The sequence below is a fragment of the Dichomitus squalens genome (genome assembly GCF_000275845.1).
Source record: "Dichomitus squalens LYAD-421 SS1 unplaced genomic scaffold DICSQscaffold_4, whole genome shotgun sequence".
NCBI lineage: Eukaryota > Fungi > Basidiomycota > Agaricomycetes > Polyporales > Polyporaceae > Dichomitus > Dichomitus squalens.
The window spans coordinates 1,667,195-1,684,827 of record NW_006766886.1 but is presented as its reverse complement, the minus strand read 5'-3'; the positions used below and the strand labels follow the sequence as shown (position 1 = coordinate 1,684,827).

Here is a 17,633-nt window from a genome sequence, read left to right as displayed (position 1 = left end):
CGCAAACCTCTGCTCGCCTATCTTTTCATCCACTCCCACACTCGTTGAATCATTGCTATTCGGTCTACCTCTTATATCCTACTGACGCCAAGTCCTACGCCGCTCTTTACATCAGTATCCGATTCCTTACTATCGTCGACGCATGTCAATGACATTTGCCACCGTTATGTTCAATGAATGCAGTTTGGGTATAGACAACCAGCCGCAGGCTCACTTAAATGGCGCTTTTGTGGTCGCGAAGTCTCTCCTCTGACCGCTGAGTTGTTCTCAGGCCTTGTGCTTGCGTACATGTAAGCGATGACGTTTGCTATCCGCCAATGACTTCTTAGACTAATCGTAGCGTAGCAGCGTCGCTAGCGCTCCGAAGTGCGCAGAGTAGGTGCGGTCACAGATTTCTCCCAATCTAAACCAGCACTGCCCCACTCTTCGGTCGCATTGCCATGCGCTTGAGGGGCAGGGTACGTACCGGCAGGAGAGCACCCATGATAGCGATACGTCCTCACTCGAACGCCGCCAGCAACCCAGTAATGAACTCCAGTATGTCCCTGCCAAGGTTGGGCACAATCGGGGGGATGGTACTCGAGATTCAGAAAACGGCCTTCCGGTCCTGCTAGTAGCAGCCGTTGATAGGCGCCCATCGAGAGTGCGGCAAAATGAACGGCCAACCAGAATTGACCACGCTTGCGCAAGCAAAATGCGCGACTACAGTAGATGGGGTAAACTGGAGGATAAACTAGTACATGCATATATCCGAACAGTTATAGACGATCTGAGAAAGGTGTATCCTCTAGTCTAAACCTATGCGTGCGTGTATGGATGATAGCATGTGCGTTCCAGGCCTTGCGATATCGATAGAAGCTACCAGCTGTGATCCAACGGAATACAGTCCATCGAAAGCGACCCCACCACGCAGCCCAGGTGCGTTCGGAGAGCCAGGGCGTCTCAAGCAACCAAACCTCCATCCCCAAGTACTCCATGAATGGAGGGTAGAAGCCGGCAAACCCCCAGTCCACGAGCCAAAGGTCTCCCCGAGCATCCAGTATCATATTGCGAGGGGCAAGGTCTTGGTGAACGAGGACATGCTCCTTGGCCGGTTGGAGTACGAGGTCGTGATATGGTTTCAAATGTGCTGGGCGACAATTCACAAGCCACCAGTTGAGATAGCTGGTGAATACTGTAGGAGAGGCGTGGCGCGCGGGGCCGCGTAGAGCGTATAGCCATGTGCAGCGGGTCTTACCGGTGTGTACTCCGCCAGTGGTTTGGGACGTCACAGAATGAAGCATTCGAAGATTGTTTCGTAGTTGCCATGCGGCACGGACAGTCCCCCACAAGCCGAGATCCCGCCACAACTGTTGGAGGGTAGGGCCGATGATCCGCTCCATGATGATATAGTGGATTCGATTATCGCCCTCAGGAACTAGACGACGAAAAGCTGGGACCCTCACGCCAGCGGCACGCGCAAGCTGAAGGGCACCAACCTCGTCTAGAGGCTCATCGTCAATGTCATGCCCGATTTCCTTGGCGACGAGGGTGGGGGATAGCAGCCAGATCAACTTTTCCGAGTAGGATCCTCCTAGACGCGGAGAGCGTCTGATGTAACCGAGGAGCTCCTCGTTTGAGTAGCTGTCAAGCAGCTCGTCCACGAACGCTCCTGTGGCGGTGGCGAGCTGTCATGTTCCCAGGCTTCAATATACGTATCCTTAAAACCCCTTGGGTATGTGAAACATACCTTAGGTGTGGTTCCCGTTGCGGCAGCTTGGCTGTCTTTGTCTGACGCGTGCTGAGCAATGGCTGTTGAACGAAGATGTTACTATGTGTCGTGCCTGAGTCTACAATGGTCGTGCTCCATCTAGACGCCACTTACCAGAGTTGGGTATTTCTCCTACGGCTCCATCCATGGCGAGACTCATGGACTCGATTTGTAAGACAGGAAATCACAAGGGAGAAAAAGCAGCGATACGATAGTCACTAGACGAGGTGCAGTGCTGGCGACGTGGGGATAGGTAGCGCCCTCTAGCTGCTTATATAACGCTGAGATCGTCGTGCACCCGACTTTGAGATAGCTTGACGTTCAATTCCGATGAGACGCTCTCGAGGACCTCGATGGTACTATAGAAGGACTTTCAAGGGTAAGTATGCTCCCCTCACAGACAGGATAATAAGTTGCATCATCACAATGTTGACCTCATCGACTGACCGTTACACTACGCTTGAGCCACTAGCATTCCATTCGGCCGTCCTGGCGTTCTGACGTGCGCCTTCTCGCTCAATCCGGGCGCTGCCTATCCCCGGCGAAGCGCTCACACGGACCCTGATACGTTATGACGTCAGCAAGTGTGGGTGCACGCGCGCTGCCCTGCTCATAAGGCCGCGCGAACCCAGCACGCGTCCCTCTCCCCTTCACCATCCCATTCCACAACATACCATCTTCCCAGTCGCCACAGCCATCATGGATGCGTTTGCGACCAAGGCCGGCCGGAAGATCTTCGAACGCCATATCAAGCAGTACGAGGCCAAGGATCCGCTCTACGAGACATATGTGGACGACAAAGGTCGTCAGCGCAGGCGCAGGGTGCGTGGACCTCGAACATCTGCACCACGAGACGGTGGCGTGCACAGGCGGTACTGACGGTATATTCGTGTTGTCACCTGCAGCGCGAGACTCCCCCTGGACTATCTAAGCGCGACGTGAAAGTCTTGAGGTCCGTGCAGCGCCGCGCGCACTATCTGGACAAGGGTTTCAGCATCTGCGGAATGCGTTTCGGCTGGACGTTCGTAATTGGTGCGTTCCGATCGCTCTGAGGCGCTCAAATGTGCTGACATCTCCTGCTCTACGTCCAGGGATAATTCCTGGTGCTGGAGACGCTGCTGATGCCGCCCTGAACTACCTGCTCGTGGTGCGCAAAGCGAAGCAAGCAGAGTGCGTCGCGCCACATTCTTATAAGCCGCTAATGGCATGCATCTCCTAATATTCATCCTCACAGAATACCTGGCTGGCTCCTGAGCAAAATGCTCGTCAACAACGCCATCTCCATCGGGGTTGGCGTTGTCCCCATCGTCGGCGACATCGTCCTCGCGATGTTCAAAGCGAACTCACGCAACGCCGCGCTCCTCGAGGAGTACCTCCGCCTGCGTGGGGAGGAGTACCTCACGCCCGAGAGCGAGCGCAAGCAGGACGCGAAGGTGGTCAAGCCTGGCGCGGGCAAACTGCCGGACGAGGTCATCCCGACGGGCGAGGACGCGCACAGGCCGGCGCGCGGGGGGAGAGGCCTCAGCTGGTTCCCCCGTGGGAGCAAGGGCAGCAAGAAGGACAAGGCGAAGGGTGTGGCGGAGCCCACGACTGCGACGCCGACTGGCAGCGTACGTTCGCCGGAGAGGGGCCGGTTCGTCGAGGACGTCCCGCCTAGCACGGCTGGCGTGAGCGACGTGCAGCGCAAGTGAGCTGCCCCCAGATTGGGCGTGTCGCCTGGCGCAGATCATCATAGTCACATACCTGGGACCTATTTGGAATATTGAAGAATTGTATACCCTTCGGACGTAGCATGTAGATTCATTGTGATCTTGTTCGCCTTTTGACTACCGCCTTACTTACTAACCTTGCGAACACATATTACATGACTCACGACTCCCAAGCGATGGGCGTTTTTGAATGTTTGTGATTTCCGGAACAGTATGTACACTACCAGAGGTACTACATAAATAATAGAAAAAAGTCCGATGTCGTCTATGAGCAAACGAAGAGAAAGAATGAGGAGGAATGAGCTCTCTGTCAAAGCACAGAAGTCAGTAGCTGCGACTGCGGTGCTTGTAGTAGATGGCTAACCTTGGAGCTGTTAATTGACAGGCACAGTGAGCTCGACCCGATCCTCTTCCCCAAGATAAACCTCGGTGATACCGAGGCCCATCGTGGGTATGGTAGCCCCCAGACCGACTGAGGCAGGGACAGTGAACCCAAGCCCCATGACGGCCTTAGGGAACTGAGGAAGAGGCGTCGGCTGCGCCGGCGTCGCGAGCAGGTCCGACGGCAGGTGGAAGTAAGAAGCCGTCTCGCCCGTCTTCGCGACCGCGGCACGACGGGCAGGAGCCCCGGGCGTGCGGCACAGGGTGTCGGGGAAGACGTGACCGGGGGTCAGGATGGGGTCTTCGCCGACAACGTCGAGCGGGAGCCCGAGCCCGACGCCCTTGAACGGCGCGACGCGCGAGCGGCGGGTGGGGAACCGCGGGCGGGCCGCGGGGACGGGCGGAGGGGTCTCGGGGTGAGTGGGGAGCGTGCCCAGCTTGGGGGCGTTGGGGGCGGGGTGGTAGGGAGCGAGCGATGGGGAGCCGGGGATTGGGGAGAGGATGGTGCGGCCGGTGCGGATGGTAGTGGCCTTTGGCTTGGGGGGGATGGGGATCTCCCGGCGGGGACGACGGGGCACGCTCTTGGGAGGGAGGCCGAGGCCAAGTGCCTGTTGGGTGCGGCGCTTATTGGCCCGGTTCGCGGCGGTGGAGAGTATCATGTTCAGCTCGCTCGCGGTGGGACGGTGGTTGGCTGGGAACTTAGTCTTCTGGAGAGTGGTGGTGGTGGTAGTAGCAGCCGTATTGGCAGTGGAGACTGGACCAGCCAGACTGGACGCGACACGGGAGAGTGTGGTGATGGTGTTCGCGGCCATGATGATAAGCTCTGCAAGAAAATGGAAGGTCAGATCACGGCCGGTGAACCTGAATGTATGCAAATGAACGTACCGACTATATGCGAGGTGGTAACGATTGACTATGCGGGAAGGATGTATTCGTTGGATGGAGATTCTACGGCGAGAAACGGGCTCCTTATATACTCGTGAGGAGTAGGGGCCCCTGAGCGAGGGACCAGGAAATTCAAACCTCGAAAAAATCTCTAAGTCCACTTCCGCTAATGCAACACCTGTTGAGCATCGGTGTGGCGGTGGGAAGTGTCGGTCCATCGAACGGTGAACTAGCAGCTTCACAACATCCGACATTTAAGACTTGGTCTCGAACGTCGGATGGTGGGAAGTGCTAGCTCGAAGCACTGACTGGTCGTTTTCGAGATGGCGCACATTGGCCCATCGGACATCTTCTGCTCGTTGCTTACCAGGATTATTGTGGAGACTTGGCGTCGACCGCAATCGTTAGACAAGCACACAGTAGATGATGTCTTTCACATGTACTGTCTTCTGGTTAACTGATCCCTGTCAATGCGTCTTATTGATGGAGCGGCGTCGACGAGATGGACGAACTACCGCCTCAACTGATTGTATCTGCGATGAGTACGCTACTCAGGTATCGTGTCAAAAGCTGCTTAGTGTTTGAATCAAGAAACTGACCATCCACCCGTGAATAATCCATCGGTGGTGAAATCGTTCGTGATGTAGCTAGGAACAGAGGACGAGATGAGCTAAGCGCTAATGATCCGCGTCCAGTCTGGGCGCTTCTACTCTCGACTCCCGACAACCAGTAACTTAGTCGCAGGATGGAATCTCGGAACGACAGCCGGGACCGGCTGGACCGAGCAGAAAGACCGCATTCGCGAACAGCTCCTGATCAGCGCCCACTATGCTGCCCATGCCACGAGGGGAGAAGGTCATGACATTCTCTTCGTAATGGTATCGTGAGCCAGTACGTGTTCCAAGTCATACAGATAAATTACAGGTATGTTACAGTTATTTAGTATGCACAGTCCCGGATCCGCGATCCATTAGGTCCACGTAGCTTGTTAGCAAATGCGAACTTCTTCCGAACACCGAGACCGGATACCCGATAGCAGTCAGACAACGGCAGCGTGCATGCGGCGTGTATGTGTGTATACGTACCATACAGAACGCAAAGTCATGGCAAGCGCATAGTATCCGCATCGACGCACCATGGGCATGATAGGGCATTCTAGACCCTGGGTATACACCTCCCGCACCCCGGGTCCCGACTCCCGAGTCGTGTGGCGAGGCATGGCGGCCATCTCCGAGTCATGTCAGCTCTGGCTGGGCCAGGGCGCGAGTCCTGCAGCGGAACCCCCAGTCCGCATCGTCATCCGCGTTCTATCACGTCCATCGCCGAATCGAGCAGGACCTTGGGCGGCAGCAGCAGTCTGCTCTCGAACGCGTCGCCCTCGGGCCCGGCCTCCGCGAACCCGCCCCCGCTGCCCTTCAGCTCCCGCCGCGTCACGCACCGGAGCCCCAGCTCCGTCGTGCACAGCACCCGGCCCGAGTCGTGTGCGCCGTTCGCCTTCGCAGCGCCGGTCCCGTTCCCGTTCAGGCTGACGAGGTCGACGTCTGCCCCGATCTGCGAGCCGTGCTCGTCGCCGTCGTGCTCGCCCTCCCGCATCTTGTTGAGCATCTTCCCGGGCTCGAACGGGGTGCCGCTGTCCACGACGAGCACCTCGAACGTGGTGGAGAGGATGTCTTCGCGCGTCACGCGGGCGAGCTTGTAGACGGCCTCCGCGATCCGGCGCAGCTGGGCGTGCAGGGACGAGTCCGAGGCGGTGGGGGCGTTGGCTGAGCCGCAGAGCGTGAAGACGGCGCTGGACCAGCGGAGCATCGTCGTCACGAGCTCCGTCACAGCGTACTCTTCTAGACCGGGATAGAGCATACGTATTGAACGGTGCGTCAGGGTACGCCAGCGTGACGACGTCGCTTGAGGCTCTACGAAGCAGCGGCTCAGGAGGGCGTTTCTTAAGGTAAGAGGCGGAAGTACGCACCTGATGTCTGCATATGTATGAGAATACGTGTCAATAGGGCGTCCAGCTTCGAAGGGAAGCCGACGCAAAATAATGATAATGAGCGAGCACAGCAGGTGACGATGCTCGCCTGTAACGCAAGCTGAACGAGGATGGGGTCTTGGGTATGATCACGGAATGCGAGAATGTGGGAGAGTGCGGGGCCAAGCCAGGGCGTCGTGTTCTCCAGAGCAGACGTCAAGGTAAGGGCGCCCTTCGCCTTGGCTCGTTTTGCGAACGAACACGACTCGGTGGCGGCAGCAGCGAACTGGTTGATCTCTGCGTTCAAGTCGTCGACGGCCTGTATGATCTGTGCCCCAGACCAGCCGTCGGTCTTCGTGAGGAAGATATCCATGCTCTGCGCCCGCACATACTGCTCCGCGTCCATCGCCATCGCAGGCCCTATCGGCAGCGGGGGCACCTCGTCCGGCCGCCGCATAGCGCGTCTGCTCCTGCTCCTGTCGCGATGCCTCTGATGATGCCTATCCCCGCGGCCTCTGCCATTGCCCGACACCATACCGTAATCGTCCGCCATCGACAGCTGCGACCTCTCCCTGCTCACGCTCCTGCTCTTCGCGCGGCCCTCGTCGCGCTCGGCGAGCAGCCGATCGCGCTCTGCGCGGAGCATCTCGATCTCGCGGTCCTTCATCCGGAGCGCATCCTGCATCTCGCGGAGCGTCTTCTCCAGCGCCCGATGCCGCTCCGCGAGCTTGACCACCTCGCCCTGGAGGTGGCTCGTCCGTGTCTGTTCGCGGTGCGCCAGCACGCTTTCTGCCGTCGCTGCGAGGGGTAGGGTGTGGTATGGGGGCGTGCGGGCCGAGGTGGGCGCGGTGCGGTAGCCGGGAGGCTGGGCGTTGTAGGAGTTGCGTTCGCGGCGCTCGGCGGTGGCCAACTTGAGGCGGAGGGCGGAGCACTCGCGGGTGAGCTTGGCGATGGGGTCCGCGACCGGGGTGAGGAGCTCTTCCGAGTCGGCTCTGAGGCGGGGACGGGTGCGGGTATTGCTGGGCACGCCGAGGAGGGGGCCTCGAAGGGTGTAGAACTCGACGGTGCTGTCTTGGTTAGTCTGGAGACGCATGGCCATCAGAGTCTGAGAGGATTGGTACGGATGTTTGGGGGTGTGACTTACGGGCGAGATGCACAGTTAGAGGCTGATAAAGGCGCGACAAACGGAGGCTCGCAGAGGTCGTGGTAGGCAGCAAGCTTCGATACACGTTGTTGACTCCATGAATGGCGGTCCCAGTTCGGAGTCGTAACCGCGTGCCCCGTCGGCGTCTATGTCTCCTGTGCCCCCGGCGGCAGCTGCCTCAGACTCCAGAGCCTTCCTTTGCTTCAGCCAGATGCTGACTTGTCTTGTGCATCTTCACTCCCACTGATTTATACATACCCGACGAGTAACGCAGTGGCAACAACCGATTATACGCCCGCTAACGATCTAGGGCGGCTCGGTCGGGTTGAAGTCTACCGCGTCGCAAGAACCACCAGGGAACTCAGACAGAAGACACGGGGTCTTATAACGAATCCAGGTGAGCTGCGGAGGGCGAAGCTGCAGCGGCGATAGAAGCCTCCTAACCAAAGGATCTTCATTTGCGGTGACTGACCAAGACTTGCCTGAAGAAGGGCCACATCGATCATCGCTAGTTCGGAGCATGGCCTGATTTTCTGCAGCGTGCCAGCTGGCTCGTTGTTCTCAATACTGCACAGCTGGGCACGACTTCACTGGTAGGCTCTCTCATACCCATGTCATGCTGTGATGAAGCACGTGGTGTAACGCCACAGAGCTTGGTCTTGAGTGCGCGTGGTTATGTGCGCTTCTCTCCCAGCGGATCGCTCTTCTGTATCTGGATAGGAAGTGAAGGTAACCCAGAAGTATATATCTTGAGGGCCTGCGAATGAAGCTACGCGATTGCTCATAGACAAGTGCGGTTGTGACTGATCGAAAGATTGCAGGCACGTTCTTCGTACATTGTCTCTCTCAGGCTGAAGACAACTGGATTACGTTCACCAACCTTCCCAACGCAGGGTTCCGGCCTCTTGCTCCTTTTGAAGACATTGCGAATCGAATGAACGTGCTTCGTCCGTCGACATGTCCAAGATGCTTCTTGGTCTGGAGTCAATGCGTCGCGATCACATGTGCGCGTTCTCCAAGATGGAGCCAACTCGGCTCTTCACTATAGTTCACTAGTACTTGGGCCACGACATAGCTATGGAACATCTCAGTGTGGCTCATGGCGTAGAGAGCAAGGCCCGGCGATGGCCGCATGCTGTGCTTTCGATCGCATTGCTTACACTTCGCCTCACGAAAGCGAGTCATAAGACGAGGTTTAACGCCTCTCTGCTTTAATCCTCTCCTATCTTGCATGGTCTTCTGTTGTGTACCTAGTGGTCCACCGGTGGCTATTGAACTCGCCCATACCTTTCTCAGTCGAGTCGACCGATAGTGAGCTCCGCAGTGTCTTCACATTCTCTTCTGTGATTGATCAGTCCTGTGCTTCGGCATTCAGACCCAATTACCACAGAAAACGTCATGCTGCGCAGGTGGATGGCGTGTAATCCGAATGCGCCCACAATTCGTCTGAATAGGTGGTGGCCTAGGCGTTCCTGGCAGTAGGCTGCGGTAGGTTGAGGTAGACGCAGGAAGATCTCGTCGGCACTCACTCGGACAGCGGGATATCGATGGCTGGTGACTACTGACCGTGGTTCTAGTCCACTCTGCGGAGCGCCAAGTTTACCTGTCTTAGGAGTGCTGTGATCTGTGGGTATAGAACGCGGACTTGGATGGTTCTCGTTGACGAGTTGTACGTGAACGACCGGGATTCTTGCCGAACAGCACGACGCTGAGAGATTGACAAGCCACAGAGAGCTGAGGGCGAGGATGTGCCGAAATTACGATTAGACGAGAGACCGTGCAGATCATCTCAGGCAGTCTTTGAGGCCGCCGCGCTCTGTCCCAATAATGTCGCAGGAGCGGAGGAACACGCGAGGACGGCGTTGGCCAGGCGTGTTCCTTACATAAGCGCTGGAAGGGGACGCGCGCATCCCAATTGGACGGGTGAGCGCGCGCGCGCGCGTGGGTGCCCAGGAGCATGCACTGCAGCGCGCCTCGTGGCGAGCCTCTGCCTGCGACCCTTTCCTCCTTCGCTCCTCCGGGGCTTCCTTAAAATCGCCCTCTCGCCCCCAGAGCCGCCGCGCTATCTGTTATCTCTCCTTCTCTCACGCAGGTCGCGCTATCTCCCTCTCGCGATCGCCCTCCACCACCACCATGAAGCCCGCGTCGGGTACCCGCAAGCCATACATTGGCAACACCCGTTCTCTCGTCCTCGCCCTCGATGTCGGCACCACATTTAGCGGCGTGTCCTACGCCATCCTCGAGCCTGGAGAGATCCCAAAGATACACGGAGTTACTCGGTGGGTGTCCCGGGCTGCCGCAGTGCTTGCTCGAGTCTGACGGGAGGACAATAGGTTCCCTGGGCAGGAGCACGTCGCGGGCAACTCCAAGATCCCCTCCATCATGTACTACGACCAGGACGGCATCATGAAGGCTGCCGGCGCGGAAGCAGAGAGTGCTGCTATCGTCGCGCTCGCGGAGGACGAGGGCTGGACGAAAGCTGAACTGTACGTCTTCCCCGCTTCCCGCGTTTTCGTTCCCCCCCGCATCCCTTCACTCCGAACCTCACTGTGAAGGGTTTATCATTAGGTTCAAGCTTCGTCTGCGCCCGAAGACGATGAAGCTCAAGATGAACGGCATGCGCCTCGCGCCCCTCCCGACAGGGAAGACCGCCGTCGACGTCTTCGGCGACTTCCTCTCCTACCTCTTCCACTGCACGCGCTCCTTCATCATCGACACGCACGCGAACGGGCACCAGCTCTGGCGCGCGGTCGAGCACGACATCCAGTTCGTCCTCAGCCACCCGAACGGCTGGGAGGGCGCGCAGCAGGCCAAGATGCGGCGCGCGGCGGTCTACGGGGGGCTCATCCCGGACACGGACGAGGGCAGGGCGCGGATACGGTTCGTGACGGAGGGCGAGGCGAGCCTGCACGCGTGCGTGCTGAACGGTTTGGCTGCGGACGTGCTGTCGGTGAGCAAAGTTTTCCGTTTGGGTTTGAGTTTGTTGCTGCTGCGTTGTGGCGCTGGGATACTGAGTTTGAGTTTGGCTCAGAACCCTTCCGGACACGGGTTCATCGTCGCCGACGCGGGCGGAGGGACGCTGGACATCAGTTCGTATGCTATTCGCGGCACGTCGCCCCTTGTCATTGAGGAAATAGCTCCCCCGGACTGTGAGTGTTCCGTGATCAAATTCATCACACGGTCCTAACACGCGTTGACAGGCGTCTTTGCCGGCTCCGTTTTCGTCAGTCGGAGGGCGCGTGAATTCCTCGCAGGTGAGTCTCATTCTGCAAGACTTCGTTATTCCGCACTTAACACATATTGCAGGGAAGCTGCGGGACTCAAGATACGGCACGCCAGATTCACTGGACCACATCACGAAACGGTTCGACGAGACGACCAAGCGGCTCTTCCGCGACAGCAAGGACATGCAATTCGTCCCTTTCGGTTCGCCTTTAGACAAGGACTTGTCCGTGGGCATCCGCGGTGGCCAGCTGAAACTTCTCGGGTAGGTTCCCAGTGTTGATGTTGATATCGAACGTCACGTGGTTGCCAACCGATGCATGACCAGGACGGAGGTTGCGGCGCTCTTCGAGCCTTCAATAGAGGCAGCTGTGCTGTCTATCAAGCGGCAGATCGACTCGTCCGGCGGGACCGTGAAGTCGGTCTGGCTTGTCGGAGGTTTCGCAGCGAGCCCGTGGCTCTTCGTGCAGCTGCAGGAGCGTCTTCACAAATACCACGTCGTCGTGAGCCGACCAGATACCCAAACGTGAGTGCGTCCCGTCCACTATCAAGCGCTCCTGCTCAACATGAGCGATCCCAGCTCAAAAGCCGTAGCAGACGGCGCCATCGGCTTCTACTGCGACCACCACGTCTCCGCGCGCGTCTCGAAGTTCATGTACGGCGTCGAGTACCTCCGCGAGTTCGACCCCAAAGACGAGGAGCACGCCGCGCGCAAGCACCGCCTGTTCGAGATGCCGTCCGGGCCGCGGCTGTTGCCCGACGCGTTCGACTGCATCCTCGCGCGCGGCGTCAAGGTCAAGGAGTCGAACGTGTTCAGCCGCAAGTACTGCACGGAGGTTACGAACCTGTCGACGCTCTCGGTGTTCGAGGTCGAGATCTGGTGCTACCGCGGCGGGGACACGATCCCGAAGTGGATCCACCGCTCGCATGAGGACTTCTCGACGCTGTGCTACGTCAGGGCTGACTTGAGCCCGCTCGCGGGGAGCGCGCAGGCGAAGCAGGGGAGAGGGGGGAAGACGTACTGGACGATCGTGTTCAGCATCGAGATTCATTTTGGACTGACCGAGTTCAAGGCGCGCATCAAGTGGGTCGACAACGTGCGTAGTCTCTCTGCTTGTTCGATATCTGCTCGTCTGCTCACGTCGTGGCGGGGTGCTGCAGGGCAAAACGAGATATGGGCCCGCGTCCATCGTCTACAACGAGGGCGGGACTCGCGCCGAGGAGGACGAGCCCGACAGCTCCCCCGAGGACAACGTCACCGTCCTCTCCTCGCCCTCCGACCGCGGACCGTCTCGCTCAGTCTCTCAGCCGCCTTCGCGCGACCCCAGCATGCGCAGTGGGCGCCCGTCCGTGCAGGCCTCGCCTCGTTTGCCTATGCAGCCCCCAATGGATCCTCCTGTCCTCTCGCGCGGCTTCGAGCCGCCTCAGCACCACCGCAGTGTCTCGACGTCTTCGTCAAGCGCACCGCGTTCAGTCGAGCGCCACCGCACCACCTCTTCGACCAGGTCTCGCGAGATCTACGGCCCGAGCGGTGCGGAGACTCCGCGCTCGGGACCACCGATGGCGGAGCCAATGCGCTACGAAGACCGCTCGATCAACGTCTCAGGTCGCTCGGCCGAGTCAGGCAGGAGCGGCAGCACGCGGCTCGCCGAGGCCCTCAACGCGAACTGGGGCGCGAGCGCCCCGAGCGTGTCCTCGCCGCTCGCGGAGAACCCGCCGTACAACGGGTACTCCCAGCAGCCGTCGCGCCGCGAGACGAAGCCCCCGACCCCGGTGCAGCAGTCGCCTCCGGTGCACTCGAAGCAGCCCACCCCTCCGACGATGTCCTCCCTGCAGACACCTGTGATCACCCCGCCGCCTTTGGGCCCGCAGGAGCCTCCGGTGCCTCGTCCGCCTTCCGAGCTCTCCTACGCGACGCCTACTCCGTCGAAGCCCCCGAGCCCTCCCCCAGTCGCTGCCGCCCTCCCGCCCGTCACCCCGCCGAAGGCATCTCCGGCTACGTCGAAGATTCCCACACCGACGTCCGCCTCGAAGGCCGCCACGCCCTGGGGGTCCAAGGCTGCGACTCCGGCGGCCTCGAAGGCCGCAACGCCTGCATGGGGCTCGAAAGCCGCGACCCCCGCAGGGGGCTCGAAGGCCGCTACCCCGGCTTGGGGCTCCAAGATCCCGACCCCGGCGACGCAGTCCAAGGCCGCGACGCCCCGCGCGATGTCGAAGGCTGCCACGCCCAAAGCCGCGACTCCGCGCGCTGTTACCCCTCCGCCTGCAGAGCCCGAGCCCGAACCCGAGCCTGCGCCCGCGCCTGCCGAGCCAGAGCCCGCGCCAGCGTGGGAGCCCGAGCCTGCTCCGGCGGCAGAGCCGGAACCCGCACCCGCACCCCCTGCGTTCTTCGACTCCGCGCCGGGACAGACCTCAGCGCTGTTCGGCGACGTCCCGCCGGTGATCCACCCGTCTGAGCACGGCGACGAAGCGGGCCCCGTTATCCCTCCCTTCCCTGGGGCTGGGGGCGACGAAGAGATGATGCCGGGGGGCATGGGCGGCGACGGGCCCAACCCCGCCGCGACGATGTCGCCCATGGCGGACCTGTGGTCGACGCCCGTGCCGGACCCGGAGACGAACGCGGCCCCGCAGACGAGCGCAGGGCTGTTCTCGGACTTCTTGTCGGGCCCCACGTGGGCTAAGCCTGCGTCGAAGCTCACGAGCAGTTTCGGGTTTGGGAGCTTTGGAGGCGGAGGTAACGGCAACAACAACAGTGGCGGTTCGGGCGGAGGTGGATTCGGGAGCTTTGGTGGGTTCGGCTGGGGCAGTAACGATAACGCGGCTGCGGAGGAGGAGACGCGGAAGCGCGAGGAGGAAGATTGGCAGCATATTGAGGCCGAGGAGGCGGAGAGGAAGCGATTGGAGGAGGAGGCTGCCCGCCAGGCTGCAGAGGAGGAGCAGCGAAAGAAGGAGGAAGAGGCGGCGAACAAGCCGAAGAAGAAGCTGAACAAGAGGGAGCAGGCTGCTGCGAAGAGGGCCGAGGAGGAGAAGGCGCGCAAGGCGGCGGAGGAAGCTGAGGAGACGGCGAGAAAGGCAGAAGAAGAGGCCGCTGAAGCTGCTCGGAAGGCGGAGGAGGAGGCCGAAATAGCGCTGCAGGCTACACGGGAGGCTGCTGCTGCTGCTGCCGCTGCGACGACGCCCGCGGACGTCATCGCTGCTGCTGACCTTGCGACCGAGGCTCAGCACGCTCGAGACGAAGCCGCTGAAGCTATACAGGAAGCGAAGAACGACGCAGCGGAGGCAGAGCAGAAGGAAGAGGCTGCCGCGGAGGCCCAGCAGGAGGCAGACCAAGCGGAGAAGGTAGCTGAGCAGGCAGAACAGCCAGCTGAGCAGGCGGAGGAGACGGCGGCCGCTGGAGAAGAGGGGCCCAATAACGGTGTCGAAGTCGCGCAAGCAGGAGACGATGATGCGTGGGGTGATTTGCCTCCTGTCAAGGTCAAGAAGGGGAAGAAGGGTGTTGCGAGCGCAGCTGCTACTCCCGACGCTATCTCCCGACAGGCGTCCGAGGCTCCTGACGGCTTCACCGCTGCTAGCGGCGGGAAGAAGGGAAAGAAGGGCAAGAAGGGCAAGTAAAAGCACACAGGTGAAAGCCGACGAGGAGACGACGAGGAAGTCGACCAATATTAGGTGTTGCAGGCTGCACCAAACACGGTCTGTACGATTTACGACTTCATGGACGGTCACGATCTATTGCTGTATCTCTGGGGTGGTAGGATCTAGTTTGCTTGTACCCTTAGGATCTTGTCTTAGTAGCCCGGATATCGTTATCTTGCTCTATCGCTGCGCATACGAACGCTTTGCTACTCTCCAGCGTGCGAGGGCACGCTCAGGGTACCGGAGACGCGTCGGTGTGGTTACACGTGATCGAGGTCGCGTTGGGCGCCGGCGAGTGCTGCAGCTTTCATCCTCCTCTCACCTGTCCCGCTCTGCATGTTTCTCCGTATACCCCAGCTCACAACCCCGTCGTGGTCGCTGTCCGTTCAACAATACATATCGTCATAGGAACACATTTACGCTAGCTGGCCGTTTCTCAGAACGCATTCTAGAAAGCACGATGATGCGCGACAGCCACAGCACCCTCCGCTCCTCGTCCGCCGACCCGAACGAGGCCATGGTCGCCAGCCAGCAGAAGCACATCGCCGACCTCGTCGCCCGCAACAAGACCCTCGAGCACACCACCACCAAGCTCCGCGCGGCCGTAGCCGAGGAGAAAGACCGCGCCGCGGACGCCGTCGCCCAGATCCGTCAGCAGTGGGAGACCGAGCGCAAGGAGTGGCGCGAGGGCTGCGACTCGCTCCAGGCCGCGCACCGCATCGCGCACCTCCGCACCGCGACGGAGGTCGATAGGGAGCACGCGGCGGTGCTGGAGATGAAGGAGGCGTTGAGGAGGGAGCGGGTCGCGAGGGTGCATCGGGACTACAAGATCGTACTGTTCCAGACGCGGGAGCTGGAGTTGGAGGAGCGGGTCGCGCAGCTGGAGCGGGAGCTGGAGGCGGCGCACGAGGCGAAGGAGGATGCGGTGGGCGACTTGGAGGAGGAGTGGCAGGAGAAGGCGGCGGTGTTGGAGGCGAGGTGTGCGGAGCTGGCCGAGCAGCTGAAGGAGGCTGCGGCGGAGCAGGCGCGGGCGGTGAAGGAGAAAGAGAAGGCGGAAGTACGTATGAGTTATGCTGTCGTGTATTGTAGTCACGAATGTGTGGTTTACGCTATCCTACAGGCGGATCTCACTGCCCTCCGCGGCGAGCACACCTCCACCAAGGTCGCGTCAGAGCGCACCGCGAAGAACCTTGAACGCGCTGAGCTGCAGCTCGAGGCCCTCAAAACCTCACATGCCGCGTTGGAGAAGAAGTACGCTGAGTCTGAGGTGAACGTCGCGTCCCTGCGCCAGCAGGTCGAGAAGTGGGCGGCGCTGGACAAGCGCGAAAATGCCGAAGTCGAGACTCTCCGCAAAAGCCGTATCGACCTCGAGGTCAAGGTCAAGCAGCTCGAGACCGAAAAGGAGGATGCGGAACAAGAGCGGGATAAGGAGACCGCTCGGGCGGAGAAGCTGCAGCGCAGGGTGGACAAGTACAAGGAGGCTTGGGAAGCACATCAGGTATGGCTACAACGCGTTTCATCAAGCCTTAGATCGCACGTCTCATGGTTGATGAATTTCACGTCGCTCTGCGATAGAAAGAGACAGAGGCTGCGCAGGAGGACGCTGAACGGTTGCAGAACGACCTCACAGCCGAGGAAGAGCGGTCCAAGAACCTGAAGACCCAGCTGCAAACTTGCAAACAGCAGTTGGACGAGCTCCAAAGCAAGCTGGAGGACGCGCAACGACGCGCCAAGTCAGGCAGTCCATCGAAGCCCAAGTCGACCAAGCCGGTATGCTTATTATGGTTGTTTCACTTAGGCAATGGGGTAACTGACAATTCGTCCTTCGCTCTCAAGTCGAAAGAACCCCCCTCTTCCAGACGGGCGGAACCCGAACCGACCGACGACGACGCTGAGCTCGTCGAAGATCCCGCACCCAAGAAGCGTCCCGCACCGCGTCCTGTGGCGAAGGCGAAGCACTCGTCTCCACCACTTGCGCAGGATGACGACGATGAGATCATGGAGATCGATCCACCACCACCACCGAACCCGAAGGAGAAGGACAAGGAGAAGGGCAAGGGGCGTGCGCGTCCCGAGCTCGCAGAGGAGGAAGAGGGAGACAGCACACCACCCATCACCAAACCCAAACCCAGGCCAAAATCTGCCAAAGACAGGGAGCAGGCGAAGGAGAAGGCGAAAGAGAGAGAGCGGAAGAAGCCCGCCCCTGCGGACGACAGCGACAGCGACATCCAGATCGTCGAGACGAGCAAACCCGCCCCCGCGGACAAGAAGGACAAGCGGAAGGCGGACTCTGTCGAGGTCGATGATGAGCCTCCACCAAAGAAGAAAAGGGGGAGGAAGAAGGCGGCGTCGGATCACGAAGATGAGGACGAGGAGCCGTCTCAGCAGCCTCCCCCGAAAAGACGCGGTCGCCCGCCCAAGGCTAGTCTAGGAGAGGCGAGTAAGGGAACCACGGCGAAGAGCAAGAACGTGAAGACGGTGAAGGCGACAACCGCAGCGACCAGGAAGGGTAAGGATAAGGACAAGGATAAAGATAAGGACAAAGACGATGCGGACGAGGTGGACGAGGCGGAGGTGGTGGCCCCGAAGAAGAAGCGGAAGATCAACCTGTTCCCACAAGCGCAACAAGAGACATTCCAGTGGAAAAGTACAGAGGTATGTAAACCTTGAGCATCGTGTGGCCTCTTCGTCTAATGTTTGCTCTCCTGTCATAATTGGCGGCGATGGCTCTAGGGGGACGGCGGACTGGATATCCCGACCGTCCTATCCCCGGTGAAGGAAGGCGAGGTCACACAGCCGAGACCGAGCTTCTCCACATCATTCGGGAGCCTTGCACGCAGGCGATAGTTCATGTGAGCTCGTATGCTATTCGTATGTCGTGCTCGCCTGAGCTTCCCGTGACAGTATGGCTGGCAGAGTACTCGCTGCTAGACGTTGAAGTGT

General features: G+C 59.9%; 5 protein-coding genes across 5 annotated transcripts; 2 read left to right on the top strand and 3 right to left on the bottom strand.

Annotated features, from left to right (window-relative positions):
* Nucleotides 1-758: 758 nt before the first annotated feature.
* DICSQDRAFT_167128 (kinase-like protein) lies at nt 759-1,898 on the bottom strand (the record flags this gene model as incomplete). The annotated part of the gene is made up of 3 exons (XM_007362714.1): nt 759-1,667; nt 1,730-1,791; nt 1,865-1,898. 3 exons carry the CDS (start codon nt 1,896-1,898, stop codon nt 759-761), a joined length of 1,005 nt encoding a protein of 334 aa, XP_007362776.1.
* A 551-nt stretch (nt 1,899-2,449) lies between these two features.
* DICSQDRAFT_100518 (uncharacterized protein) lies at nt 2,450-3,601 on the top strand (the record flags this gene model as incomplete). Its single annotated transcript, XM_007362713.1, has 4 exons — nt 2,450-2,572; nt 2,656-2,782; nt 2,842-2,920; nt 2,985-3,601. 4 exons carry the CDS (start codon nt 2,450-2,452, stop codon nt 3,439-3,441), a joined length of 786 nt encoding a protein of 261 aa, XP_007362775.1. The 3' UTR covers nt 3,442-3,601.
* A 232-nt stretch (nt 3,602-3,833) lies between these two features.
* DICSQDRAFT_125084 (uncharacterized protein) lies at nt 3,834-4,652 on the bottom strand (the record flags this gene model as incomplete). The annotated part of the gene is made up of 1 exon (XM_007362712.1): nt 3,834-4,652. One exon carries the CDS (start codon nt 4,650-4,652, stop codon nt 3,834-3,836), a length of 819 nt encoding a protein of 272 aa, XP_007362774.1.
* Nucleotides 4,653-6,021: 1,369 nt separating this feature from the next.
* DICSQDRAFT_52749 (uncharacterized protein) lies at nt 6,022-7,784 on the bottom strand (the record flags this gene model as incomplete). The annotated part of the gene is made up of 2 exons (XM_007362711.1): nt 6,022-6,635; nt 6,692-7,784. 2 exons carry the CDS (start codon nt 7,782-7,784, stop codon nt 6,022-6,024), a joined length of 1,707 nt encoding a protein of 568 aa, XP_007362773.1.
* A 2,184-nt stretch (nt 7,785-9,968) lies between these two features.
* Nucleotides 9,969-17,537, top strand: DICSQDRAFT_125082 (uncharacterized protein; the record flags this gene model as incomplete). The annotated part of the gene is made up of 13 exons (XM_007362710.1): nt 9,969-10,114; nt 10,169-10,321; nt 10,404-10,984; nt 11,036-11,089; nt 11,142-11,322; nt 11,386-11,583; nt 11,638-12,154; nt 12,219-14,665; nt 15,099-15,747; nt 15,811-16,188; nt 16,266-16,460; nt 16,527-17,345; nt 17,424-17,537. The coding sequence occupies 13 exons, from the start codon at nt 9,969-9,971 to the stop codon at nt 17,535-17,537; spliced, it is 6,432 nt and encodes a 2,143-aa protein (XP_007362772.1).
* Nucleotides 17,538-17,633: the final 96 nt, after the last annotated feature.